This window comes from Gallinula chloropus, assembly GCF_964237585.1.
Source record: "Gallinula chloropus genome assembly, chromosome: 2".
NCBI classification, from domain to species: Eukaryota; Metazoa; Chordata; class Aves; order Gruiformes; family Rallidae; genus Gallinula; species Gallinula chloropus.
Window position 1 is genome coordinate 163,457,640 of NC_140086.1, and position 26,842 is coordinate 163,484,481.

At 60.3% G+C, this 26,842-nt stretch overlaps 2 protein-coding genes across 2 annotated transcripts; both read right to left on the minus strand.

Annotated features, from left to right (window-relative positions):
* Positions 1-586: 586 nt before the first annotated feature.
* Positions 587-16,545, minus strand: CDC25A (cell division cycle 25A; the record flags this gene model as incomplete). Its single annotated transcript, XM_084260715.1, has 16 exons — positions 587-727; positions 2,275-2,386; positions 2,728-2,858; positions 3,821-3,919; positions 4,016-4,078; positions 4,408-4,500; positions 4,889-5,041; positions 6,216-6,290; positions 6,880-7,014; positions 8,316-8,426; positions 8,954-9,055; positions 10,053-10,089; positions 10,204-10,239; positions 11,195-11,249; positions 13,087-13,168; positions 16,390-16,545. The coding sequence occupies 16 exons, from the start codon at positions 16,543-16,545 to the stop codon at positions 587-589; spliced, it is 1,581 nt and encodes a 526-aa protein (XP_084116841.1).
* Positions 16,546-18,578: 2,033 nt separating this feature from the next.
* Positions 18,579-25,564, minus strand: LOC311188986 (E3 ubiquitin-protein ligase TRIM7-like; the record flags this gene model as incomplete). Its single annotated transcript, XM_084260570.1, has 7 exons — positions 18,579-19,278; positions 20,983-21,015; positions 21,284-21,399; positions 22,286-22,308; positions 22,611-22,841; positions 23,273-23,359; positions 25,157-25,564. 7 exons carry the CDS (start codon positions 25,562-25,564, stop codon positions 18,767-18,769), a joined length of 1,410 nt encoding a protein of 469 aa, XP_084116696.1. The 3' UTR covers positions 18,579-18,766.
* Between the last annotated feature and the right edge of the window lie 1,278 nt (positions 25,565-26,842).

The window sequence follows — 26,842 nt, forward strand, 5'->3', positions numbered from 1 at the left end:
ACACGAGCTGAACACAAGCTCTACCTAAAACAAGCAGTTTCCCCCCAAACCACGGTCCAGATACAGACATGGGGGTGAGGTGGGACCTCCAGCCGTGTCCAACCCTTCCCTGCTGCTCTTCCCCCACCACTCTGAGGTACCAAAACCAGTCCAAAAGAATCAACAACCCCCCAACCCACCCCAACAGCAGGAACAAGACCTGAGCCCAACCCAGACGAGGCGACCGCGGCGGCGTGAGCTTCATTTCACTGTATTTAAATAAAATTAAACATAAAAAAACCCAAAAAACACCAAACTAAAAAGAACCAGGCACTAAAATCCCCTCCCTGCTCACACCACCTACCAGCTGAGCCCTGCTGGTGTGGGGAGGGGGTCAGAGAACAGGAGGAAATGCTGCTTAGTGATGGGTTAAGGATGAGCCAGGTCCCAGGAGAACATCTGGGTCGCTCCCTCCCAGCTCGCGGCCCCTCAGGTTTTGTGGTGTTCCCAGTAAGAGCAGGTGGGGAGCGCTGGTGCCTGGTGGTCACAAAGCCACAGGGATGTGTCCTCCCTGTGCCAGGAAGTCTTTGCTGGCTCAGCTGGGCCCTCAGAGCTTCTTCAGGCGGCTGTAGAGTTCCCTCTTGCTCTTCTCCCCGGCCCAGGTCCGGCTTTTGGTGCGGAACCTCTTCAAGTCTTCCTTGAAGTCCTCGTGGTGCATGGGGCGGTAGCCCTGGGGCTCACAGAAGCTCTGGGGAAAGACAAGCACAGACCCCAGGTAGGAAGAGACCTTTAAGATCAGCAAGTGCAACCCATGCTGACCATCTCCCTGAGCACCTCATCTCCCCTCTGTTCAACACCCCCAGGGCTGGGGACTCAGCCCCTCCCTGGGCAGCCTGTGCCACAGCCCCACAACTCTGCCAGGGAAGAACTTTGCCCTCCCAGCTGAGCTGACCCTGCCCTGGGGCAGCTTGAGCCCATTGCCCCTCCTCCCAGCTCCTGGCCCCTGGCTGCAGAGACCATCGCCCACCTCTCTGCACCCTCCTGCCAGGGCAGGGCAGGGCAGGGCAGGGCAGGGGGGAGAAGGGCTCCCCTCAGCCTCCTCTGCTCCAGGCTCAGCACCCCCAGCTCCCTCAGCCGCTCCTCGCAAGCTCTGCTGTCCACTCTGCCCTTGGCCTGGTTCAACCTCATCCCCTTGGGCTCAGCCCATGGATCCAGCCTGCTCAGGTCCCTCTGAGGAGCCTCCCCACCCTCAGGCAGATCCACACGTCCTCCCAGCTCAGTGTCAGCCCCAAACTGGCTGAGGGAACATCCCATCCCCTCACCCAGGTCACTGATAAAGATGCTGAACAGAGCTGGACCCAGCACTGAGCCCTGGGGGTGCCACATCCAACCTCCAGCTGGATTTTGTTCCAGAAGAGGGGTGAACAGTACAATCTCTCTGAGCTTCACCTTCAGACCACTCCCCACTAGAAGGAGCCAAACCAGAGCCCCCCATCCCAAGCAGGAGCTCCATACCAGCTGCTCAGGACTGCAGCTGAGCAGCACTGGGGTTACAGCAGCTTGGCTGATACATGAAGGACTCAGCCCTGTGCACAGAGCTCTCAGCCCGGGCTCTCTGGCAGACATCAGCACACACAGAGCCCAGCAGGATCGGCCTGGGAACAGCAGGGATTTGAGGAAGGCTTGTCCAGGCTGCTGTTGGCTGTTCCATGCTGCCACCTTGAGGCCCTCCCACCTCGGAGTGGGCACCCAGGGAGGGTCAGGGGATCACAGGGAGAGCCAAAAAACCAGGACAGCACAGATTGCCACAAATATCAGCATCCCCAAGGCTGGAGACCTGGCATCCTGCTGGGAAACTGCACCCAGGGGGGCAGAGAAACACCAAGTGTCTCCTATCTCCCCAAAAACACTGAGGCACTGTTCCTGGGGTCCCTTCAGGGACGGGGAGGCTGCACTGAGGTCCCCCCACAGCCTTCTCTTCTCCAGGCTGACCCAGCCCAGCTCCCTCAGCCTCTCTCCCTAGGGGAGCTGCTCCAGCCCTCTGAGCATCCCCGGGGCTCCTCTGACCCCTCTCCAACAGCCCCACATCTCCCTTGTGTTGGGCCCCAGCTTTGGCCACAGGACTCCAGCTGGGGAGGGCAGAGCAGAGAGGGACAATCCCCTCCCTGTCCCTGCTGCCCCCCCTCTGCTGATGGAGCCCAGGATCCCATCGCCCTTCCCAGCTGCAGGAGCCTCTGCTGGCTCACCTAGTGCTCCTTCCCAGTGGGGAAGCACTGGCTTGGGGGGGTTACTTACACGGCATCGTAGGAAGAAGTCCTTGTAACCCCCCTTCAGGATGTAGAGCTCTGGGTAGTGCAGGTTGGGGTACTCGTTCCCCAGCCTGTCCCGCTCTCTCACGTACCGGCACCTGCAGCAGGACAGAGATTCCCCCTTTAAACCTCACAGACAACAGATGAGACAGGAAAACAGCTCACTCAGAAATTCCCATTCCTCAGGTTATGGAAACAAGCCCAGCAGGAAGGTGCTGCCCAGTAGCACCAGTCACCAAGCCCTGGCCTACTGGTTTTCCCCTCCCATCTCCCAGCGTTCCAGCCCAACCACAACGCAGCCACACACCCCCCAGGCTGTGTCACATCCCTGTGTGACAAACTGCCAGCACAGGAACTGGCTGTCACCCTGAGCCAGCTGACAGCTGGCACAGCACAGCAGGGAGGGGGTGTCTGGGGGGGGGTGTGGGGGACAACTCACATTCGAGGGCCCCTCTCTGAGGAGAACTCGCAGTGGAACACCACGATCACCCGTTTGTTCTCCGAGGGCTTGATTGGCTTCTTCAGCAGGTAGTTTTCCACATCCTCTTCCATGTGGAGGTTTATAGCACCCTGGGAAGGCAGAGCCAGGACTGAGGAGAGCAGCCACAAACCCACCCTGCTCCTTGGAGCTGTCTCCTCAGCTTTCCTAGAGGAGTTCCAGCCACCCCTCCAGCCCTCAGCTCCTAACCAAGTGGAGTCTAACGCTGACCCCAGGTGACCCAGACCTGTCTCAAGGGGACCATTTCATGAGCTGTAGCTTGTGGCTTGTCACCCTTCCCATCTCATCACATCTGGGAGGGTCAGCCAGCTCACTCAGCAAGGAAACTTCAAGGCCAGTTACATTGTGTGCAGCTGTTTCTTTGTTCTTTGAGGCCTGTGCCTTACACAAAGGTTAATGCTCTAATTTCAGCTTCCCAGGTAACAGGGATGTTGGACACTGAGTATCTTACAGCCTCTGGAACCATCTCCCTGCTTGCCTCTGCTGGGGGAAAGGGGAAGGTTCTCTCCTCAGAGGGAGGTCATTTTATGGCCCAAGTGTGAGCAGAAGGCCCAAGAGAGGGAGTGGAACAGGATCCCAGAGCCCAGCAGGCACTGGGACACCTCAGCTCTCACACAACCACACAGCCCCTGACACCCACAGGTGATTAACAGCCCCACACAACCCCAGCTCACCCTGGGGCAACTTGAGAACTCTACATAGGCCTGGCTGGGGTTGGAAGGGACCCCAAGGGTCCCAGAGCTCCAACCCCCTGCCACAGGCAGGGCCACCAACCTCCAGGCCTGGAGCTACACAAGGTTGCCCAGGGCCCCAGCCAACCTGGCCTGGAACACCCCCAGGGACGGGGCACCCACCCCCTCTCTGGGCAGCCCCTTCCAGCCCCTCACCACTCTCTCTGCACAGAACTTCCCCCCAGTCTCTCCTCTCCCCCTTCCCTCCTCCAGCTTCACTCCAGCCCCCTTGTCCTGCCAGTCTCTGCCCTTCCCAAGAGCTGATTCCCCTCCTGTTCCTGGGCTCCCAGGCATCACCCTACCTTGATGTGTCCTCCTTCGTACTCATAGGGGTATCTACAATCAATGATCACACATTCCTCAATGAAGTTTGCAAACTTCCCAGTCAGCACAGACACAATCTGGGGGGAAAAAGAGAGTTCATTCAAGCTGTGTGTTGTGGTTGGTTTCCCCCCCCTCCAGTAAGGGATCCTGCCCACTGTCCCTGGAACACATACCATTTCTGAGTCGATGTATTTCAAGTCTTGATGTTTCCCATCAACAGTGTGGAATAAGTAACCCTGGAAAACAGAGAGCACATGGTCCTGCAGTTCATGTTGGAACTGATGTTTCATTGACAGGAAGCTCCTCAGCAAAGCTCAAGAGTTAAAACTACCAATGCTGAAGTTCAGGGACCAGGTTTTATTGGTTGCTCCTACACTTGAAGGGATTTTGTGGAGCTTTAGGACAACCCCAAGTGAATCCCTTTGGGCTAACCCACAGGAGCACCCTCCCCTTCACCACCAGCCTTGCAAACACAAGCTGCTAAAGGGAAGGGGTTGGTTGGGCTGCTCTGGGGCATCTCTTCCAGGATTAGAGGCCAGGAACACTCATAAGGTGCTTGAATTACCTTTGAGAAGTCACCAATGAGATCTGTCTGGTCGCTGTCCAAAATGCTCTCGATCTCAGCAGTGGAGGATTGCCTCTTGGCTACTTTCAGGCTCTGGAGGAACAGAGGTTGGAGATCAATAACAAGCACCAAGAGCAGAGAAAAGCATTTCCCAAGATGGGACAGAAAGCTCAGAGTAAGCTCTGAAGCCCCAAACTGGGGCAGGAAACCCACTTCTGAAGTCCCAAACCATGACTTGTAGTTCAGGAAACGCAGCTGCCACTTTGTGTTACAGCAACACTCAGGCTCAGGAGTAAATAGCTACAGCCCCAGCTCCCCCAAATCCCCCAGGCAGCCCCAGCTCCCCTAAATCCCCTCCACAATGTGCAGAGGAGGCAGCTTTGCCAGGCCAGCAATTCCCCTGAAGAACCTGCCCCCATCAGCCTTCACAGAGCAGACACCTTTATCAGCTCCTCCCCAACCCAAGCCCAGGGCCACCAACCGTGGAGTCCTCAGAAGGAATTCCAGGCAGGCTTTTCCTCTTCCTGCTTTTCCCAGGAGAATTCTCTTCCTGAGATCTCTCCACCCTCTTCTGGGTGGCTCTTCCCACACCACCAGGCAGAGGGGCAGCATCAAGGAGCCGGCAGCGTTTGGCCTGCGAGGAAGGACACAAGTCAGAGGTGGAGGTGAGAAGCTGTACGAGCACCAGAAGCTCAGACCACCCCAAATTTTACCTCTGCCATCGACAGTGGGATGTCAGCAGGGTCACCTAGACTCAGGACCTGCATTCCCAGCACTGGCTGGACTGGGTGAGCACCCTAAGCACTGTGCTAGCACAGCCTTATGCCAGTTCAGGGGGAAGCTCTGTGCAGAGAGAGTGGTGAGGGGCTGGAAGGGGCTGCCCAGAGAGGGGGTGGGTGCCCCGTCCCTGGGGGTGTTCCAGGCCAGGTTGGCTGGGGCCCTGGGCAACCTTGTGTAGCTCCAGGCCTGGAGGTTGGTGGCCCTGCCTGTGGCAGGGGGTTGGAGCTCTGGGACCCTTGGGGTCCCTCCCAGCCCAGACCAGTCTGGGATTCTATGATCTATCAGCAGATTAAAGGAGCTTGCTGCAGGAGGTGACACTAAGATGACACTGAGCTGGGAGGACGTGTGGATCTGCCTGAGGGTGGGGAGGCTCCTCAGAGGGACCTGAGCAGGCTGGATCCATGGGCTGAGCCCAAGGGGATGAGGTTGAACCAGGCCAAGGGCAGAGTCCTGCCCATGGGACACCCCGACCCCGAGCAGCGCTGCAGGCTGGGGCAGAGTTGTGGGGCTGTGGCACAGGCTGCCCAGGGAGGGGCTGAGTCCCCAGCCCTGGGGGTGTTTAACAGAGGGGAGATGAGGTACTCAGGGACATGGTTTAGCTCAGGACAGGAACAATTGGACTTGATGATCTTAAAGGTCTTTTCCAACCCTGTGACTCCGAGTCTGAACTCCCTTCCCAGCCTCCTACCACAAGATTGAGCTACAGGCAACCCAGGTAAGGCTGTGCTGAAGGTATTTGAGATATGTCAACAAGGGTCTGATAAGGGAAGTCAGGATCTTCTGGCATTTCTGAAGTGCTTCTGTGAGAAGAGAGTCAATGGCCACGTACACAGCGGGCTGTGTTCCTTCCAGGTGAACAGGCTTCAGAGATAACAGGGGGTTTCCCAAAGGGGGCTGAGCTGTATCTTGTTTTGTGGTGACCAGGGATACAGGATGAGAGACACTGCTGGTCCCAGCAGTGACAGCAGCTGCCAGAGTGTCCTGGGACACAGGGACTCTGCTCTCTCGCGCTCTGTCACGACACTCACCCGGCTGTCTGTCCTCCTCATGACCAGCGGCGCGGTCCAGAGGCTCGCCATGTCAGGGGGCATCTCCTCATCGTTCTGAGGGGAAAGAACAGTTCCTTCTCATTGATTCCACCCTGGGCAGAGGCTGTGAGTACCCACAGCTCCTGCAGGCTCAGGCAGCCCAGCTGCATTCAGCTGGCAGAGCAGCTTCAGGAACCTCATGCCATTACTAATCCAGGATCAATGAAGTAACAGAACCCAGCTGAGACATGGGGAGGAGCCTCAGTTGTATCAGTTCATTAACCATCAATTCATACACCTCCAAAGCTCTGCTCATCTTGAATCCAGTCAGAAGCTGCTCTAGAAGAGGAGCCCAGTACCAAACACCACCCCTCACTCTTTCAGCAAGCTTCCAGGGAGAAGCACCAACTGCTTCTCTCCAGGAACACAGTTCTCATCTGCCAGAGCAAGAGCAGCAAGGCTTGGAGGAACTGGGGTTCACACCCCACCTCAAGCCCCTCCAGCATCACAGTAAGGGCTGATCAAGCATAGAAGACACACAAGGTGAAGTCAGCTCATCTTCCAGGCACCTCTAGTCCCCAGCTCTCTGCTGGCTGACTCACCACACTGGTGGCAGGCTGTCAACATCCAACCCTTCCAAGCCAGCTCTACCCTTTGTTCCTACCTTCCAGTCTTGCTCGTCCAGCAGCTCCAGGAACCCGTCGTCGTCTTCGCTTTCGGAGGACGCCAGGGCAGACTGCTGCAGGAAAGGGGGCCTGTAGCTCCTCTGCTCTCCCGTGGGGGACTCACCAGTGGGGAACTGGGACAAGAGAGTTAGTTTTAACCACATGCTGTCTCCATACTGCAGGATGCTGTAACCACAGAGATGATGCTGTACTGTGGTTGTTCTGCCACCTCAGTGGCCTGAGCAAGCCCCAGCCTGGGTTCCAACACTGCCATTTCATCCCTGCAATAGCTGAGGGCTTCGTTAGCCTCGTTAAGCCATGAGCCCCACCTCTGGGCAAAGCTACCCAGCACAGGAGAGAGGTGGGTGGTGTCTACAGGAAGGAGAGCTAATGTAAACACTGCAGTAGCTAAGTACTGAGTAGGAGGAATACTGCCAGCCTGGAGGAGCAGAGACAAGACTGAGCCCCCCATAAGATCGGTCATAGAATCCCAGACTGGTCTGGGTTGGAAGGGACCCCAAGGGTCCCAGAGCTCCAACCCCCTGCCACAGGCAGGGCCACCAACCTCCAGGCCTGGAGCTACACAAGGGTGCCCAGGGCCCCAGCCAACCTGGCCTGGAACACCCCCAGGGACGGGGCACCCACCCCCTCTCTGGGCAGCCCCTTCCAGCCCCTCACCACTCTCTCTGCACAGAACTTCCCCCCAGTCTCTCCTCTCCCCCTTCCCTCCTCCAGCTTCACTCCAGCCCCTTGTCCTGCCAGTCTCTGCCCTTCCCAAGAGCTCATTCCCCTCCTGTTCCTGGGATCCCATCGCACTTCCCAGCTGCAGGAGCCTCTGCTGCCTCATGTGAAGTGTCTCATCCCCCAGGACACCCAGGTCCTTCTCAGCAGGGCTGCTCTCCAGGGGCTCCTCTCCCAGGCTGTGTCTGTGTCTGGGATTCCTCCAGCCCAAGCACAACACCTGACCCTTCTCAGTGTTGAACCTCATCAGGTTCACCCAGTTCCACCTTCCCAGCCTGTCAAGATCCCTCTGGATGGCTCCTGTCCTTCTCTTGTGTCAACCACACCGCTCAGCTTGATGCCATCCACAAACTTGCTGAGGTTCAGAATTCAATGCACCTCCCTCAATATAGAGATCTGCTTTATTGATACTCAAACCAGCTCCCTCAATTCCACACCAATTCCCACACTCCCTCTGCCTACTGCAGCCCAACCTCAGCTCCACAGGGACAAGCCTTTCAGGGACCACAGGAAAACCCACATGGCAAATTTCTGACCAGCTCATGAGCCAAATGTGCTGAGAGTTTTCTCATCTGGCACATGAGCAGTGATGAACAGCATCATCTCAGGACCACGATGTGATTTTCATTCCTCCCAGACAGGAGGTATGCAGATGATGAGGTGAATTAGGTGCAGAGAACACTGTAGCACTCACTGCCTGGACTGGAGATGAATTCTGCCTTGGTCCAGGAGCACTTCTTCTGTCCCGGGTGTGCACAGAGCCACGAGCAGCTGGCTTGGTTGGCTTCTTAAACTCAAATGATTCCTGAATTGAGAGAAGAGAAAAATGATCATTTTCCCAGAGTTAAACAGAGAGGGAGGGAGGTGCTCAGGGCATTTTGTCTTTTGAGTTTGGGGATTTAAGTTCCCTGCTGCCAGCAGGAATAGACTGAATCACAGGATTGTCAGGGTTGGAAGGACCCCCAGAGCCCCTGGGGTCCAACCCCCTGCCCAAGCAGGGTCCCTAGGACAGGGGCTGGAATCTCTCCAGAGAAGGAGACTCCACACCCCCTGGGCAGCCTGTCCCAGGGCTCCCTCACCCTCAACAGGAAGAGGTTCTTCCACCTATCAGAAGGGGAATGTTTTCAAGCTGAAGATGTTACAGCAGCGATTCATTTTACATAACCAACCTTTTATCCTCCTGGCATCACCTCCAGGCTCAAGACTTGTCTGTTGCCAGTCAACTTCTCAGCAGAAGAAGAGGTTGGCCAAGGTTGTCACACCCACTGCTCACCCAGCTTCCCCTGTACCATCTCACACACCCTATCATCACAGGCAGAACACAACACTTACATTCTCCTTGTTGTCTTCTTGTTCCAAGAGCTGGAAAGCATCACTGTCCAGAGAGTCAGAGAGGTTTCTCTTCAGAGCAGGGCTGGATCCTAGGAGGTTTTGCTACAACATTCACAGAGGAGCACCAGGTTAGTATCTCACATCACCTTTGCCCAAGGGCATTTTTGGCAGAGGAAGGGTCAGTAAAGACTAAGATCCCCAACTACAAGTGTGTGCAACCTACAGACAGGAGTTGTTTACACACAGGTACCTAAACACTTCAACTGCCCTTGTGACAAAGCCACATCACTGACACTTCACATCAGCTTTAAGGAGAATGGGAGTTTCCAAGCTGCAGTTTTGCCAGTTTCCATGAAGTACCACAGCAGCTCTCCTCCAAGGCAGAAAACTAAAGAGTTCTGGAGCACACCCAGCTAAAAGCTGAAGGGCAATGGTATCCTGGGCTCCATCAGCAGAGGGGGGGCAGCAGGGACAGGGAGGGGATTGTCCCTCTCTGCTCTGCCCTCCCCAGCTGGAGTCCTGTGTCCAGAGCTGGGGCCCAACACAAGGAAGATGTGGGGCTGTTGGAGAGGGGTCAGAGGAGCCCCGGGGATGCTCAGAGGGCTGGAGCAGCTCCCCTAGGGAGAGAGGCTGAGGGAGCTGGGCTGGGTCAGCCTGGAGAAGAGAAGGCTGTGGGGGGACCTCAGTGCAGCCTCCCCGTCCCTGAAGGGACCCCAGGAACAGGAGGGGAATCAGCTCTTGGGAAGGGCAGAGACTGGCAGGACAAGGGGCTGGAGTGAAGCTGGAGGAGGGAAGGGGGAGAGGAGAGACTGAGGGGAAGTTCTGTGCAGAGAGTGTGGTGAGGTGCTGGAAGGGGCTGCCCAGAGAGGGGGTGGGTGCCCCGTCCCTGGGGGTGTTCCAGGCCAGGTTGGCTGGGGCCCTGGGCAACCTTGTGTAGCTCCAGGCCTGGAGGTTGGTGGCCCTGCCTGTGGCAGGGGGTTGGAGCTCTGGGACCCCTGGGGTCCCTTCCAACCCAGAACATTCTATGATTCTATAGGAAAGCCACTAAACACACTAAACCCTTCAGCATTCACACAAGGCCACCACCACCCTCACTTACTGGCAGGGAATGTATTCTTCTCAAAGGCATCCGAACGCTGCAACAGAAGAATTTGGATTAGAAGACACTAAGAGGAGTAAAACTCACTTCCCCACCCCAATAAACACCACAACAGGCACTGAGAAGGAAGTTAAACCAGAGTTATACTTACTTCAGCCTGCTAGATGCAAGAATAGCCTTCTCAAACCTAAAAGCAAGTGAGATTGACAGTCAGCACCGAAGGATACAACAGCAGAAACCAACCTCAGCTTTAAGTGGTGGAGCAGCAGAAACCAACATGCTGCTTGATGATGCTTTGTCTTTCTCCCAGTTATTCACAGCCAGCTTGTCCCATCCCAGTTTTTGAAACACTAGGGAGGCAACTTGTCACCCTACTTTCCCCAAATTCTTTTCAGCATTCAACAAGGGCATCCTGGCTTGTGTCAGAGCCAGCATGGCCACAGGGCCAGGGCAGGGCTTGTGCCCCTGGGCTGGGCACTGGGGAGGCTGCAGCTGGAGTGCTGGGTCCTGTTGTGGGCCCCTGAGTCCCAGCAGGAGCTGGAGGTCCTGGAGCGTGTCCAGAGAAGGGCAACCAGGCTGGGGAAGGGGCTGGAGAGCAGCAAAGCTTGCGAGGAGCGGCTGAGGGAGCTGGGGGTGCTGAGCCTGGAGCAGAGGAGGCTGAGGGGAGCCCTTCTCCCCCCTGCCCTGCCCTGCCCTGCCCTGGCAGGAGGGTGCAGAGAGGTGGGCGATGGTCTCTGCAGCCAGGGGCCAGGAGCTGGGAGGAGGGGCAATGGGCTCAAGCTGCCCCAGGGCAGGGTCAGCTCAGCTGGGAGGGCAAAGTTCTTCCCTGGCAGAGCTGTGGGGCTGTGGCACAGGCTGCCCAGGGAGGGGCTGAGTCCCCAGCCCTGGGGGTGTTTAACAGAGGGGAGATGAGGTGCTCAGGGAGATGGGGCAGCACAGGATGGGAACAGTTGGACTTCATGATCTTAGAGTTCTTTCCCAACCTTGTGATTCTGTAAAAATATATAAACTAATTGAGAGGGGCAAATCTGAAGTTGGGAGCAGCTGGTTGCTGTCAGGTAGGGCCCAGACAGGCACACAGACTCGTTAGCCCCACGCTTGTTAAGGATGGCAGGTGCCAGGGGGCAGGGCAGCATACGTACGTCTCCTCCATCATGTCATCTGAGGCTGTGGGACCAGGTGAATCCAAAGCACAACCTGCAGAGGAGAGAGAGTGGGTTCTGTGGAGCTGGGAAGTGCTAAGTACTGGACACAGATTTCCTCAGTAAGGCCCCAGCTCAGGCAGGAAACTCATGTAGAAAGCCCCAGCTGCAGCCTCACTCATTGAGGAAGTAAACAAGGGCTCCAGCACTCCCCTCTGTTTCTCCTGGCTGTAGATAACCCACTGCTTGTGCTTGGGGGGAACAAAAGAGTCATTAAAAAGCCACAAATCCCCCTTGCTCTGCTTAGAGCATCACCAGAGTGCTACCACCTAACACAGAGCTCTCTTGCCCTGCCCTCTCACACACCTCATCAGGGACAGCTCAGCCCTTCAGGGTTCTTTAAGCTGTGGGTGTCGTTACAGCTCCTCACAGGAGGAAATTTTGGGCTCATTAAAAACCTAAAAAAAGTCATCAAAAGGCCCTTCTTAATGCCTGCTAGGGTACTGAAACAGTGACAGGCACAAAGCAAGCCAAATACTACAGCTACAGAGCACTGAAGTAGAGACAAATATGATTAAATGCAGATTCCCCAAGGAGCATTTGCATGCAGGAGCCTGAGCACCAGGCCAACAGCTTACCAGGGCAACACTCTGCACCATGGTGTAGCAACAAGACTTGCTGCTACTTCAGCAACTGATCTGAACACACACAAGGGATTAATCTGACTAATGTGGCAGGTCTCAGCACAGCAGAAGCCTGAGGTGGTTTGGGAGCACTCAAGGGCTGTGCTGGAGACTGGGGAAAAAGAGAAAGAGAAGGAAAAAAAGACAAGGAGAAAGGGGTGGGGGGGTTAGCAAGCTCAGTTATTCTAGCCCACTCTGCTGTTTGCAAGAGCTTCAGCCTTCCTCTGAAGGTTGGAAGTACCATGCAGAGTCAAACTGGTGCATAAATTCAGGTGGAGACACTGATTCCCATTGCTGGGCTGGACCAGTGGGGTACTGGAAGCTTCCCCAACCCCCCAGTCATGGGGCAATGGGTTGTTTCATTTGCACTGATAAAGCATCCCAGCTGAAAGAGGCAAAATAGAAGAATACTTCTGGGCAAGCATCAGGACTGAGAGGCAGCTGCCTGGGTTTCAGATAAACCATCATCTCATGTTAAGAAAAAGCCACAGTGAAACCTCAAGCCACAAGCCAAACCCTCCTCAAGTGGAGCAGCTCAGCACAGTTTGGTTTCAAGAGAGAAGCCACATGGTGACAACCCTGTTTCACCAGAGCTGTCACCTTCCAGAAGGGCAGGAACCTGAATTGGTCCCATCAGAGCTGAATGCAGACACCCAGCAGGCCTTATTAATGGAGAATGAAACATTATGTCCCCATTTTCCAGACCACAGCCCCAACATGTAGCTACAAACACCAGTATCTGCAAGCCACCCCAGACCAGAGGGCACTGGGAATCCAACTCATGGCTGAAGCCTATCCTGAGCTGCCTTCAGCAGCCTCCACCTTCAGCTGTCTGGGCTGAGCCACTACCAGAACATCAAGGCAACCCAAAAGCTGCAGTGACAGACATTGTGCTGGAGCAGGAAGCACAACAGGTCAGCCAACACACCTAGCAGCCATCCCAAGGGAAGAAGAACCAGCCACCCCTGCCAGAGCCCCACTGCAGGGCAGAACCAGCCCTTCCTCCACTCCTAAAGCTCCAAGACACTTAAAGCAGAGCAAAACAAACCCAACCCAACCCCTGAGCTGCTGAGGGACAGTCCACATGCATCCCTCCTTTCATGAGCTGCAGGATGAGAAGCTGCTGCAGGGATTGCACTAGTTCTGTACCCAAAGCCCTGGAGCTGCTTGCAGTGGAAGCTTTTCATTAGCTGATCAAGGAAGCCATACCTGAGTCTGTTGATTCAGATGACACTGTCCTCTGCAAGCCATTAGTACCCTTGCTACCCAGCTCTTGCTCCACGCTGTCACGCTGCCTGTAGAGGAGGTTTGGCATTAGTTCTCAGTGCTCTTTAGAGTGAGAAGCACAGCCCAGGAGTGCCTGGGCAGGCACACACAGCCCAGGTAACCACAGCAGCCCTGCAGACCCCAGCCTCACGTGCTCCCATTGAGCACAAGGACAACCCCACCACCAGCTCATCACGCTCCCAAATACACCCAAACAACTCCAGGGACTTAAGTTTCAGAGTTTGGGATGCCAGTGTTAGAAGTAAAGGGTCCCCAGGAGAGATGGGGAGAGCAGAGTTGCAGGCTGGGGTTCCAAGAGCCCCTCTGCTCACCTCCCACCAGCCTACCAAGCTTTTCTCCACGATTTAATACCCCTGAGGTGTTGGGTTTTTTACCTGCATCGGTGTTTTAGACCCTGCCTTGAGCTTGTGCCTTCACAAAGCTCCCTCATACAACCAAGTGACAGACCTTGTGACAAACCTTTAGGTCTGAAGCCAATCTAAGCATGCAATGGGGTATTGGAGCCTGGAACGACTTTACCACCTCCCAAACCCTTCCCTAGAAACACCAGGATCCAAACCACATTATCCTTCCCAGGACTGCAGCCCTCACTTCATTCCATTCTAGTTTTCCATAGGAAAGTTCCCAAATTCCTCACTCAAGCTTATTTCTTAAAAAATAATTCATTAGCTCAGACTTTATCTTATCAACTAAGCAAGTTTTACTCTGCTCACATCACCACCAGCCCAAATAACTCTGTAGGTGAAGGGGCTCAAAGCACCCAGAGCCCCAATTCCCCCCCCTCCCAAGCCACATCACCCAGGGTAGGCTCATGGGGGGCAGTTTGGATACAGAGGTAACTCTGTAGCCTGACTCAGCATCACCTCAGAGAAGGGAAGAGCTGCTTGAGTGAGGCTCCTGGAACAAAATCCAGCTGGGGACCGGTGACAAGTGGCACCCCCAGGGCTCAGTGCTGGGCCCAGCTCTGTTCAGCATCTTTATCAGTGACCTGGGTGAAGGGATGGGATGTTCCCTCAGCCAGTCTGGGGCTGACTCTGAGCTGGGAGGACGTGTGGATCTGCCTGAGGGTGGGGAGGCTCCTCAGAAGGGCCTGAGCAGGCTGGATCCATGGGCTGAGCCCAAGGGGATGAGGTTGAACCAGGCCAAGGGCAGAGTGGACAGCAAAGCTTGCGAGGAGCGGCTGAGGGAGCTGGGGGTGCTGAGCCTGGAGCAGAGGAGGCTGAGGGGAGCCCTTCTCCCCCCTGCCCTGCCCTGCCCTGCCCTGGCAGGAGGGTGCAGAGAGGTGGGCGATGGTCTCTGCAGCCAGGGGCCAGGAGCTGGGAGGAGGGGCAATGGGCTCAAGCTGCCCCAGGGCAGGGTCAGCTCAGCTGGGAGGGCAAAGTTCTTCCCTGGCAGAGTTGTGGGGCTGTGGCACAGGCTGCCCAGGGAGGGGCTGAGTCCCCAGCCCTGGGGGTGTTGAACAGAGGGGAGATGAGGTGCTCAGGGAGATGGTTTAGCACAGGATGGGAATGGTTGGACTCGATCTTCAAAGAACTTCAAAGGTCTCTTCCAAACTTGTGATTCTGTGATTCCTGCATCTCATGATATGAAGTAAAAGCATCAGGGCACAAGCTGGGGCTGTGAGCTCCCAGGGCAGGCTAAGGAACAGGGAAGGGACTGAGAATTTGTAGGAATTCCAGGAATCTGAAGGAGGGAAAGGTCCTAAAGAGAGGAGGTGATTGCAGAAGTGAGAAGGATATAAAAACCAGCAAACAAAGGATAAATACCAAGAGGGTCACTGAGCCCTGTAGGCCAGGGGGAAGCAGGAGCCATTTAAGAGGCAAACTGTAGGGGAAGGGGCTCCTGGAGGAGAACAAGGGGGAAGGGGCTCCTGGAGGAGAACAAGGGGGAAGGGGCTCCTGGAGGAGAACAAGGGGGAAGGGGCTCCTGGAGGAGAACAAGGGGGAAGGCGTTTGACTAGTTAAGGGCAAAACTGCATTGAGCAATTGCAGAGCTGACTGGTGGGGAGAGGGGAGCAGCAGAGCCCAAAGACTGCAGCTTGTTCCATCCATGGAACAGCAGAGAGAGGAGGGGTGTGTGGGATCAGGGGGAGGGTGTGCATGGAGAACAAGGAGCTGTGCTGATGCAGCTAATGTGAGGTGAAAGGGGGAGAAGGATGGGTGCAAAGGGACCAGCGTTCATTTGGGGGAGAGGGGAGAGCACCCAGTGCTGGGGCAAGGTGAGTGCCCAGAGGAGACCCGGGGGAAGATGGTGGCATCTGGGGGGATGTGGCCATGGGAAGATGGCCCACAGCACGGGAGCCAGGGTCTCACATGGGGGAGGTGGGGAGGGGCTGGGGGGGTGGCCCAGCCTTGGAGCTCCCCAGGCATAAAGGGGGTGGGGGAGGAGAGCTCTGCGGGGGTGGAGGCCTCAGAAAGGCTGGGGGGGGGGATGCTTAAGGGGGTGGGTTTAAGTGTTTGGGGTAAGGGGGGGGGGCTGTTTAAGGGGGGCCGTTTAAGGGTTTGGGGGGGGGGGGGGGGGGGGGGGAAGGGGGCACAATAAGAACAAGTCGAGGCCTCATGGTAGGAGCAGGGGGGGCTTGAGCCAGCCCCTTGGCGCCTCACTTTCTGGGAGGAGAAGGGGTCCTCAAGGCCTCGGCTTTACAGAGCTGGGGGGGGTTGGAAGGAGAGGATGGGGGATGGGGTCTTCAAGGCCTCGCTGCTGCAGGGAGGAGGAAACAAGGAGAGAGCCAGAGAGATCCACGAGGGCTCTTTTTTGGGGGGGTGGGGGGGGAGCGCGGGTAGACGAGGCCCCCAAAGCCTTGATTCTGAAATGGGGGGGGGAAAGGAGAGGAATCCCTCCAGGCCTCGCACCGGGGGGCCAGGGGGGTAGCGTGGTGCGGCTGCAAGAAGGGCCAGGCCGGGAAGCAGGAGCTGGGTTCCGCCAGGCCTCGCTGCGGGAGGGGCGGGACAAAAGGAGAACGGGCCCCTGCCCTGCCAGGGGGGTCTTTAAGGAGGGGGGGGGGGGATGAGCTCCCCACAGGGAGAAGCGGAGAGGGGGGAGAGACCCCGGAGGCCTCGCTGCGGGTCCGGGAGGGAAGAGAAGGAGGAACAGACCCCCAGAGCCGCAGGGTTTGGGTTCTTTGGGGGGGGAAAAGGGGGGCCTGGCCCGGCACAGCGCCCCGCGGAGTCACCCCCCCGCCCCAGCCCCCCTCAGCCCCCCCACCCCCCCGCCCAGGGCCCCGACTGACCCGCGCCCCAGCTGCTCCATGGTGAGGCGAAGGTCGGAGACCGGCGAAAGGTCGTCGGGAAAGAGCGACTTGACCACGGTGGGCGAAGAAGGAGAAGCCGGCGAGAGAAGCAGGAGGCGGCGGCGGTAGGAGGCGGCCGGTGCGGGCTCCATGGCGCGGGGCCGAGCGCCGCGTCCGCCTGTCAGCGCCGCCCGCAACGCTCTGAGCGCAGCCACTACCCGTCGCCCGCTCCGAAGCTGGCGCCAAACCGCCTCTCGGCCAATCACAGCGCGGCCCCGCGCCACGCTCCGCCGGGGCGGGCGGTTTTCAGCGGGTATTCCCGCCCACCGCCGCGGCTCCGGCCAATGAGAAAGCCGGCCGGAGCCCCCCTCCCCCCGCCCCCAGTTACCGCCCTCACGCGCTGGCCGATACCGCCTCCTGGAGACTAGAGCCAATAGGGTGCCGCGACTACATTTCCCAGCGCGCAACGCCGAGGAGGGACCCGGCGTTGCATGCCGGGAAATGTAGTCCCCCTGCCTGCCGCGGTGGGCACCGCCATCTCTCTGGCCGCCCCCCCCCCCCCCGCCTCAGGCGCGACTCTTGCCTCCCCCGGCCTGAGGCGAGGCGGGTGAAGCTGGGGAAGAGAAGGGGGAAGCCGGGCCCGGCAGGTCCCAGCCCCAGGGACCCGCCCCGCGTCGCTGCCCCTCAGGCGCGACCTGCCCGAGAGGAGCGACCGGTGTCCCCGGGGACGCGGTGACAGGCGGCAGCCGGCCTGAGGCCCCGGGCTGGCCGCGGGGGCAGGCCGGGGGCCGCCGTGGTTGTGCTGTGGAAAAGGAGGGGACGCGGGATAGCCCCTCAGGCCTGGCCGGCTGCCGGCCTCAGGCGAGGGGGAGCAGCCCCCCCCCCTCCGAAGCTCCCAGCCTCAGGCGAGGGGGAGCAGCCCCCCAGTTCCTGGCCTCAGGTGAGGGGGAGCAGCCCCCCCCCCCCCCAGTTCCTGGTTGCTGGCAAAGGGGAGCAGCCTCCCGGCCTCAGGCAAGGGGGAACAGCCCCCCCCTCCCTGCCTCAGACGAAGTGGAGCAGCCCCCCCCCCCCCCCAGCTCCCAGACTCAGGCGAAGGGGAGCAGCCCCCCAGTTCCTGGCCTCAGGCAAAGGAGAGCAGACCCCCCCCCAAGCTGCCAGCCTCAGGCAAAGGGGAGCAGCCCCCCCAGTTCCTGGTCGCAGGCAAAGGGGAGCAGCCCCCCAGCTGCCAGCCTCAGGCAAGGGGGAACAGCCCCTCCCTGCCTCAGGCGAAGGGGAGCAGACCCCCCAGCTCCCAGCCTCAGGTGAAGGGGAGCAGCCCCCCCACCCCGGCTCCCAGCCTCAGGTGAGGGGGAAGAGCCACCCCAGTTCCTGGTCGGCCTGGAAGGGGAGCAGCCCCCCGGCTCCCAGCCTCAGGCAAGGGGGAAAAGCCCCCCCAGCTCCTGGCCTCAGGCAAGGGGAGCAGCCCCGTCTCCCAAACACACAGTCCCGTCTAGCAGGGAGCTCAGCACACTCAGTGTGTCTCTGGCAGGTCCTGACTGTTCCGGGCCTGGAAGGGGCTGCAGATCTCTGCCCTGCAGCTGCCCCTGGCAGATGTGCTCTGTCAGACCCCCTGGGGTGGTTTCAGAGGGGTCTCCAGCTGCAGGGCTGATCGCATGGGTTCCAGCGTTCTCAGGGGGATGCAGAGACATAAAGGCCTCCTCAGGGCATCCCACACCTCGGGGACAGGACCTGTGTCCCTCTCTGCTTGGGCCCTGCCACCCACACCACGCTCCTTGCTCCTGGATTAGACAACAGGGCACTTGGCCCCCCTCTAACCAGGCAGGATCTCACAGATCCCCATCACACCCCTGCTGCTCTTCCAGCCTGGAGAAACTGAACCCTCACTCCAGCTCTCCACTCATCTCAGTCCCCTCCCTAAACATCGTCCTTTCAAGCCAAATAAGCAATTACCACCACCATTAGCAGCTCTGTGGTTCCACCCTGAGTGACTGGGCGTGGGGTGATTGCACCCCGATGCTGTTCACCATGCAGCACACCCCAAGGAGCCAAAGCAAGCGATGAGCCAGGGCTGCCAGAGACCAGCACAAGCAATCAGAGCACCTTCCCTGCCTGCTCAGCGCCTGCAGGGACAGGTGGGACACCATCACTGTGACATCTGGCCAGCACACCGGTATGCAGACACCTCCCCAGGCAGGACAACACATCTTTAATGCTCCAAAGGACCTGGCAGGGGGAAAAAAATGCAGCAACATGCAGAGGGGAATCCAGCCCAGGCAGAGCTGCAGGGAGTTGGCAAGGCCAAAGCTGCAGCATTCCCACACCTCTTGCCTGCTCAGCCAGCGGAGGGGAGGGGGCTGGGAGGCATCCCACCCATCAGGGACACAGCTTGATGTAGTTTCCCTCTGACCAGAGCCAAAAATACGGGAAGACCTTCTCTGTAAAGGACGCCTGGAACTGCAGGATCTGCACCATGCTGTCTGCGCTGTAGAACGTCACTTGTCCTGCCTCGTAGTCCAGGTGAACCCTGATTTTCCGGGGCTCTTCCTTCAGAACCAGTGGGGTGGGGGGCATGTGGAGGGCTGTGTACTGGTGATTCCAGTCCAGTCTCAGGGCCCAGATCTTCCCCATGGCCATGGTGAGCGAGTCCTGCCTCCTCACAGACTCCGCAGCCACCCCCACGGCCCAGCTGTCCCCGTCCCCTACCTCCAGCTCCCAGTAATGCCTCCCAGCCACGAAGCCCTGGGAGCCCAGGACGCTGGGGCTGCCAGTGAATCTCTTGGGGCTGTCAGGGAGGTCTTGCTGTCTCTCTGCCAGCCGCAGGGTTTTGAGGTCCTTCGAAAGGCACAGGCAGGGGCTCGCGGTCTCTGGGTCCAGCGTCACCCCCACTAACACAGGACAGAGACAAACATCAGCCTGTTGCTCGCTGAGGAGGGAACCAGCACCTCTCCCTCCTCTTCCACGGGGCTTGTGCCTCCCATTCCTGTTCTTCCTCCTCAAGTTCCACTGAGCAGTAGGTACGAGGCCCTGCTAGAAGGGGACCAGCCAGATAATGAGATGGCTGATAGGATGTGGCCAGGGGGGCCAAGGGCATCCTGGCTTGTGTCAGAGCCAGGACAGGGCTTGTGCCCCTGGGCTGGGCACTGGGGAGGCTGCAGCTGGAGTGCTGGGTCCAGTTGTGGGCCCCTGAGTCCCAGCAGGAGCTGGAGGTCCTGGAGCGTGTCCAGAGAAGGGCAACCAGGCTGGGGAAGGGGCTGGAGGGCAAATCCTCTGAGGAGCGGCTGAGGGAGCTGGGGGTGCTGAGCCTGGAGCAGAGGAGGCTGAGGGGAGCCCTTCTCCCCCCTGCCCTGCCCTGCCCTGCCCTGGCAGGAGGGTGCAGAGAGGTGGGCGATGGTCTCTGCAGCCAGGGGCCAGGAGCTGGGAGGAGGGGCAGTGGGCTCAAGCTGCCCCAGGGCAGGGTCAGCTCAGCTGGGAGGGCAAAGTTCTTCCCTGGCAGAGTTGTGGGGCTGTGGCACAGGCTGCCCAGGGAGGGGCTGAGTCCCCAGCCCTGGGGGTGTTTAACAGAGGGGAGGTGAGGTGCTCAGGGAGCTGGGTCAGCACAGGGACAGTTGGACCTGATGGGCTTAAGGGTCTTCTCCAGCCTGGTGTCTCTGGGACCCTGTGACACCTCGTGTGAGCACGCTGGGCTCTCGTGCCCCACGAGCTCACACACACAACACCCACAGCCCCCTCGAGCTGCACAAGTCACGGGGCACCTGCTGCCCTCCACGCCAGCCCCAGGGTGAAGCAACGCTCCCTGCAGCAGGACGGAGCCACACAGCATCCCCAGGGACCTGACAGACACCCTGGGCTCAGCTAAGCCTGGGCTGGGTCCTGCCGGGTTCAGGCAGGCTGGGGGCTGCGGCCAGGCCGGGGGTGAGATGATACCGCCCCGTGGGTGTGAGGGAGCGTTTTGGGCGAGGCAGCAGCCGGCCCCTGCTCAGGCGACAGGGGGGACAAAGGCTGGGGGAAGGCACAGGCAGCTCCCAGCCTCCAAGGAGCCGCATGTGGGATGTTCTGCTGCCACCCCGCGTCCGTCCCGCAAGGCCACAGCCCTGTCAGCAGTGCCACCACCCCCAGACCCCTCCAGGACCCCTGCTCACAGCGGGGACCCCAGCGTGAGGGAAACTGAGGCATTCCCGGCCTGTGCGACCGGCCCCTCAGCCCGAGAAACGAGAGGGGAGAGCCTGGCCCTGGCAGAACCAGCACTGCCCAGGCCCTGCAGAGGCACTGCTGCTGCCTGAAAGCCAGCCCAAAACACACACAGCCCCTTTGCTTAACCCATCACTGCCTTACACATCCCAGTGAGAGAGGACAGAAGTCTGCAGGGACAGGGAACTCGGGGGCCTCGGGCTGCCCCAGCCCTCGTCTGGCATCACAGGCCAGTGTCACTGGGTGCTGCCTGCCATGGGGACAGACCTGGGGCTACTGAAAAGGCAGGGACCCAGTTCCAGACAGAGCCTGGATTTTGGGGTGTGAGCCCACCTCTGCCCCGAGGATGTAAGGGAACTCATTCTGGAAGGGATTTTGTACCCATCAGCTCCAAGACTTACCCCTTTCTCTGTCCAACTCGCTCAGCAGGTTCACTGGAGGAAGGAAAGGAAGGCACATGAGACTCTCCTCTCAGGCATCCTTCCTGCTCTCCTGCAAGCCAGAGGTGGAGCCCACTCCCCAGCACCCCCAGGCTCCAGCAAAGCCCATCTCAGAGGTGAGATGGGTGTGTTTGGCTCCCAAATCCCAGGCAGAGGCTGTGGGCTGTGAGGTGTCTCCTGCTGCAGCACAGCCCAGCGGGAAGCACAGGGAGAGCAGAGCCCTGGGGCAGCAACACACCCGCTTGTGGCTTCTTTGCTTTACCTTTGAATGTGGCCACTGCATCCACCACCAGCTGGCTCATCTCAGAGAGTCTCTGAAGGCTCCTCCGCAGCTCCGGGGACACCGGCTCTGGGATCGGGGCCTTCGCTGCCTCACAGCTGGGGAGGGAACAAGGTGGAGAGGAGCTCTGACAGCAGCCAGCACCCAGGGCCAGGAGGGACACAGCCCTCTGCAGCGAGAGGAGATCATCTGCAGAACTCAGGGGAGCTGCCTCCAGGGTCCCAAACACCATCTTTATTTAACAGGGGTGGCAGCGGGGACAGGGAGGGGATTGTCCCTCTCTGCTCTGCCCTCCCCAGCTGGAGTCCTGTGGCCAGAGCTGGGGCCCAACACAAGGAAGATGTGGGGCTGTTGGAGAGGGGTCAGAGGAGCCCCGGGGATGCTCAGAGGGCTGGAGCAGCTCCCCTAGGGAGAGAGGCTGAGGGAGCTGGGCTGGGTCAGCCTGGAGAAGAGAAGGCTGTGGGGGGACCTCAGTGCAGCCTCCCCGTCCCTGAAGGGACCCCAGGAACAGGAGGGGAATCAGCTCTTGGGAAGGGCAGAGACTGGCAGGACAAGGGGCTGGAGTGAAGCTGGAGGAGGGAAGGGGGAGAAGAGAGACTGGGGGGAAGTTCTGTGCAGAGAGAGTGGGGAGGGGCTGGAAGGGGCTGCCCAGAGAGGGGGTGGGTGCTCCGTCCCTGGGGGTGTTCCAGGCCAGGTTGGCTGGGGCCCTGGGCACCCTTGTGTAGCTCCAGGCCTGGAGGTTGGTGTCGCTGCCTGTGGCAGGGGGTTGGAGCTCTGGGACCCTTGGGGTCCCTCCCAACCCAGACCAGTCTGGGATTCTATGATTCTATGGTTCTATGACCACTGGCTCCTGATTACACCACGTTAAATCCCAAACCCTCAGCAGGGCAAAGCCACCCCCCTCCCAGCTGCTGCTGCAGAGTTTCCAAACCTCTGCCCAGAAGAGCCCCATGGGAAGAGAACGTTTCCAAGGCCGTTTCGTACCTGCTGAGGGTTTTGCCAACATCCTGGAAGAGAGGAAACACCAGGTCAGGTCTGGCAGTGCAGAGAAGGACTGTGGCACCCCCAGCACTGAGGTACAGTCACTGCCCCGCTGCGTGAAGCGGGTGGTGGGCACTGGGGGGGTCACACCACTCTCCTGGGGCCTCCCAAACCTTTGCCTTCCCTGGCCACACCACACACCACAGTGGCACAGCCCAGCTGCCAGCACCGTGTTGCCCTTGGCTTGCAGAGGCAGTGGGATGCAGGGGGGGGCAGGTGGGTGCCCCCAGCCTCACCATGAGGGGTGGGACACAGCACCCAGCCTCACCATGAGGAACTCAACCACCGGCTGCTCACGTTTCTTCTCTATCTCCACAGTCAGTGTGTCCAGCAGTGATTTCCTCTCTGCAACGCTGGAGATGTACTGGCTGCGCCCCTCGGCGAGCTCCCCGTGTGCCTGGTCGAGCTGGGACAGCAGGACCCCCTCCTGCTCCCTCAGGAACTCCTGCAGCTGCTCAAAGGTGTCCCTCAGCCTCTGCCTCTCCGAAGCCACCTGCTCCTGCAAGGGAGGAACCAACATCCCATAAGATGAGACATCCCATCCTCCAGCCAGCCCCACACGGGGACCTGGTGCTGGGGAGAGTGGGGTGGGGATCACAGGGAGAAGGAGAAGGGTTTTGAGAGAGGCAAAGCTGGAAGAGTGGAGGGGGAAGAGGGGCAGCAAGTCTGGATGTTGATGGACCCGAGATGACAGCAGAGTGTGAATGAGAACAGGATGGAAGGACAGATGGGATGGACCCAGGCCTGGAGGTTGGTGGCCCTGCCTGTGGCAGGGGGTTGGAGCTCTGGGATCCTTGGGGTCCCTCCCAGCCCAGCCCAGGCTGGGATTCTATGACAGAGGAGCTGAGAGAAAATGGGAGTGAAGAGCAGGGAAAGGTGGGAGAGGCTGGTGGAGGTGGGGGTAGGCAGGCAGGAGACACAAGCACGTACCAGCAAGCCATCACTTTCCTTCTCCCCTTGGGGCTGGAAGGCTTCTCTCTCCTTTTGTAGGAAAACCAGGTTGCTCTGGAGTGTCTCCTGGAGGGAAAAAACAACCCACAAACTGAGCAGATTTGGGGGTTACATCTCTAGGAGGGATGTGATGCCCCCACACAGCCCGTGGGGATGACACAGCTCTGCAGGGTCTTGAGGTGAGTTTTGAGCTCAGCTCAGCACCCACCTCTCTCCAAGCTGGTGTTACAGACAGCCCAGGGAGATCCTCACTCACAGCTGCTTTGGCCAGAAGCATTCCTGGAACAGCTTCACGTGGAAACCCTCAGGTTTGTGGGGTTTGGTGGTGGGGTGGGTTTGTTTGGGTTTTTTTTTAAATTAGGAAAAAACAACTTTTGGTGTTAGAAGTGGGATTTGTGGGAAGAGGTCTGAAGGGGCAGCAGCACCGTGTCGCAGGTGCCCTCCATAAATCCCCTGGAGTGTTTAAAACTCCCTCATGCTTCTCCAAGTCATGCCCCATGGCAGAGAGGGCTCTGGGTGGGGGGGGATGGACCCCACCATACATCTTAGGGGGGTAGGGGACACATCCCCTGTCGCTGCAGCACCAGGCCTGTCCCTGGCTGGGGATGTGTGGGGCACTGGGGACCTCACGGGGCTGCAGAGGGGGAGCAGCAAGAGAGCTCTGTACCCCTGGCTGAGCTGGGGGCAGGTGAGGGGCAGTGGGAGCCAGAGAACCAGCAGTCCTGGTGGGATACTGGACCACAGCCCACAGCCAGATGGGGACCCCCCAGCTGTGGCCAGATCCAGATGCTGGATGGGGACCCAGACCCAGGCCTGGACAGGGACCCCCAACCTGTGCCCACAGGGAACCCCATCCCATGCTCAGAGGGGACCCAGACCCAAAGGGCACCTCAGCCCCTTCCCAGCAGGAACCCTGCCCTGTTCCTGGAACTACCCCAGCCTGTTCGGAGAGGGTCCCTGCCCTGTTCCTGGAGGGGACCCTGGCCCGGTCCTGGAGGGTCCCAGCCATTCCCAGAGAGACCCCAGCCCATTCCTGGAGGGTCCCAGCCATTCCCAGAGGGACCCCAGCCCATTCCTGGAGGGTCCCAGCCATTCCCAGAGGGACCCCAGCCCATTCCTGGAGGGTCCGAGCCATTCCCAGAGGGTCCCTGCCCTGTTCCCAGCAGGAACCCAGCCCGTTTGTTCCCAGAAGGGATCCCAGCCCATTCCCCGAGGGGACACAGCCCGGTCCCTGGAGGGTCCCAGCCCGTTCCCAGAGAGACCCCAGCCCATTCCTGGAGGGTCCTAGCCATTCCCAGAGGGTCCCAGCCATTCCCAGAGAGACCCCAGCCCATTCCTGGAGGGTCCCAGCCATTCCTGGAGGGTCCCAGCCATTTCCAGAGGGACCCCAGCCCATTCCTGGAGGGTCCCAGCCCGTTCCCAAAGAGACCCCATCCCATTCCTGGAGGGTCCCAGCCATTCCCAGAGAGACCCCAGCCCATTCCTGGAGGGTCTCAGCCCATTCCTGGAGGGTCCCTGCCCTGTTCCCAGCAGGAACCCAGCCCATTCCCAGAGGGACCCCAGCCCATTCCTGGAGGGTCCCAGCCATTCCCAGAGGGACCCCAGCCCATTCCTGGAGGGTCCCAGCCATTCCCAGAGGGACCCCAGCCCATTCCTGGAGGGTCCCAGCCATTCCCAGAGGGACCCCAGCCCATTCCTGGACGGTCCCTGCCCTGTTCCCAGCAGGAACCCAGCCCATTCCCGGAAGGGACCCCAGCCCCTTCCCCGAGGGAACCCAGCCGGGTCCCTGGAGGGTGCCAGCCCGTTCCCCGAGGGTCCCCAGCCCCTGCCCGCAGCACCCCCCGCCCCCTCCCCGCTCCCTACCCGGAGCTGCCGGGCCGCCTCCTCGGCGGGGCGGGCGCGGTGGTCTCGGTGCCCGGGCCCGTCCCGGCACAGGGGGCAGAGCGGGCTCCGGCAGCTCTCACAGAAGAGGCTCAGGGCCTCGCCGTGGGCCGGGCAGCGGGGCCGCCTCGCCTCCTCCTCCAGAGCCCCCGCCAGCCCGGCCACGGCCCCCAGCGAGCGGTTGGGCCGCAGCGAGCCGGGGGCCACAGTCGCGCGGCACTGCGGGCAGGCGGCGGGGCGCGGCGGCACCCCCAGCACGGCCGCCAGGCAGGGCCCGCAGAAGTTGTGGCCGCACTCCGTGATGACGGGCTCGGTGAAGAGCTCCAGGCACACGGGGCAGGTGGCCTCGGCCTGCAGGCTCTCGCCCAGCGCCAGCACGGCCCGCGCCATGCCGCCCCCGCAGCCCCGCTTCCCGGAAAGGGCGGGGGGCGGGCCGGGCCCTGCCGGGCTGCGGCGGGGAGGGCCGGGCTCCCCGGGCCCTGCCGGGCTGCGGTGCGGGGTACCGGGCTCCCCGGGCCCTGCCGGGCAGGGTACCGGGCTCCCCGGGGGCTGCCGGGCAGGGTACCGGGCTGCCCGGGGGCTGCCGGGCTTCCCCGGGCCCTGCCGGGCTGCGGTGGGGGGTACTGGGCTTCCCCGGGGGCTGCCGGGGAGGGTACCGAGCTCCCCGGGCCCTGCCGGGCTGCGGTGGGGGGTACCAGGCTGCCCGGGGGCTGCCGGGCTTCCCCGGGGGCTGCCGGGCTGTGGCGGGGACCTACCGAGCTGCCGGGGAGGGGAGGATACCAGGCTCCCCGGGACCTGCCGGGCTGCGCTGGGGGCTGCCGGGCTTCCCCGGGGGGCTACCGAGCTGCCGGGGAGGGTACCGGGCTCCCTGGGGGCTGCCGGGCTTCCTCGGGCCCTGCCGGGTTGCGGCGGGGGGTACCGGGCTCCCCGGGGGCTGCCGGGCTGTGGCGGGGGCTGCCGGGCTGCGGTGGGGGGTACCGGGCTCCCCGGGGGCTGCCGGGCTGTGACGGGGGCTGCTGGGCTTCCTGGGCCCTGCCGGGCTGTGGCGGGGGGTGCTGGGCTCCCCCGGGGGTCTGTGTGCGGGAGGGGGTGTCTGGAGCTGCCGGGGGACCAAGTGCGGGCAGGGATGTGTGTGTGTGTGTGTCTGTCTGTCTGTCTGTCTGTCTGTCTGTCTGCATGTGCATGGACCTGTGTGTGTGTGTGTAGAATCATAGAATCACAGGATGGTTTGGGTTGGAAAAGCCCCCCAAGCCCACAGAGCCCACCCACCTGCCCAGCCCTGCCAGTCCAGCACCAGACCATGTCACCAAGCACAACCCCTGCTCTGCTTCTCAGCCCCTCCAGGGATGGGGCCTCACCCACCCCCTGGGCAGCCTGGGCCAGTATCTGACCCCCTGTCAGCACAGACATTGTTCCTGACGCCCAACCTCAGCTTCCCCTGGGGCAGCTTCAGGCCCTTTCCCCTCGTCCCCCAAAGCCCAGTGCTGAAGTGTGGGTGCCCCCATGGCAGCCCCCCAAAGCACTGTGCCGAAGTGTGGGTGCCCCATGGGAGCAGTGGGAGCCCCCCCAGGCTTCAGCCTGGTGCCTCCGGCCTCCTCACGTGCATCACCCCAGCACCGGCCGCCGCGGGCGCCTTGGAGCACGGAGCAGGGCCCTTCCCCAGGCCCT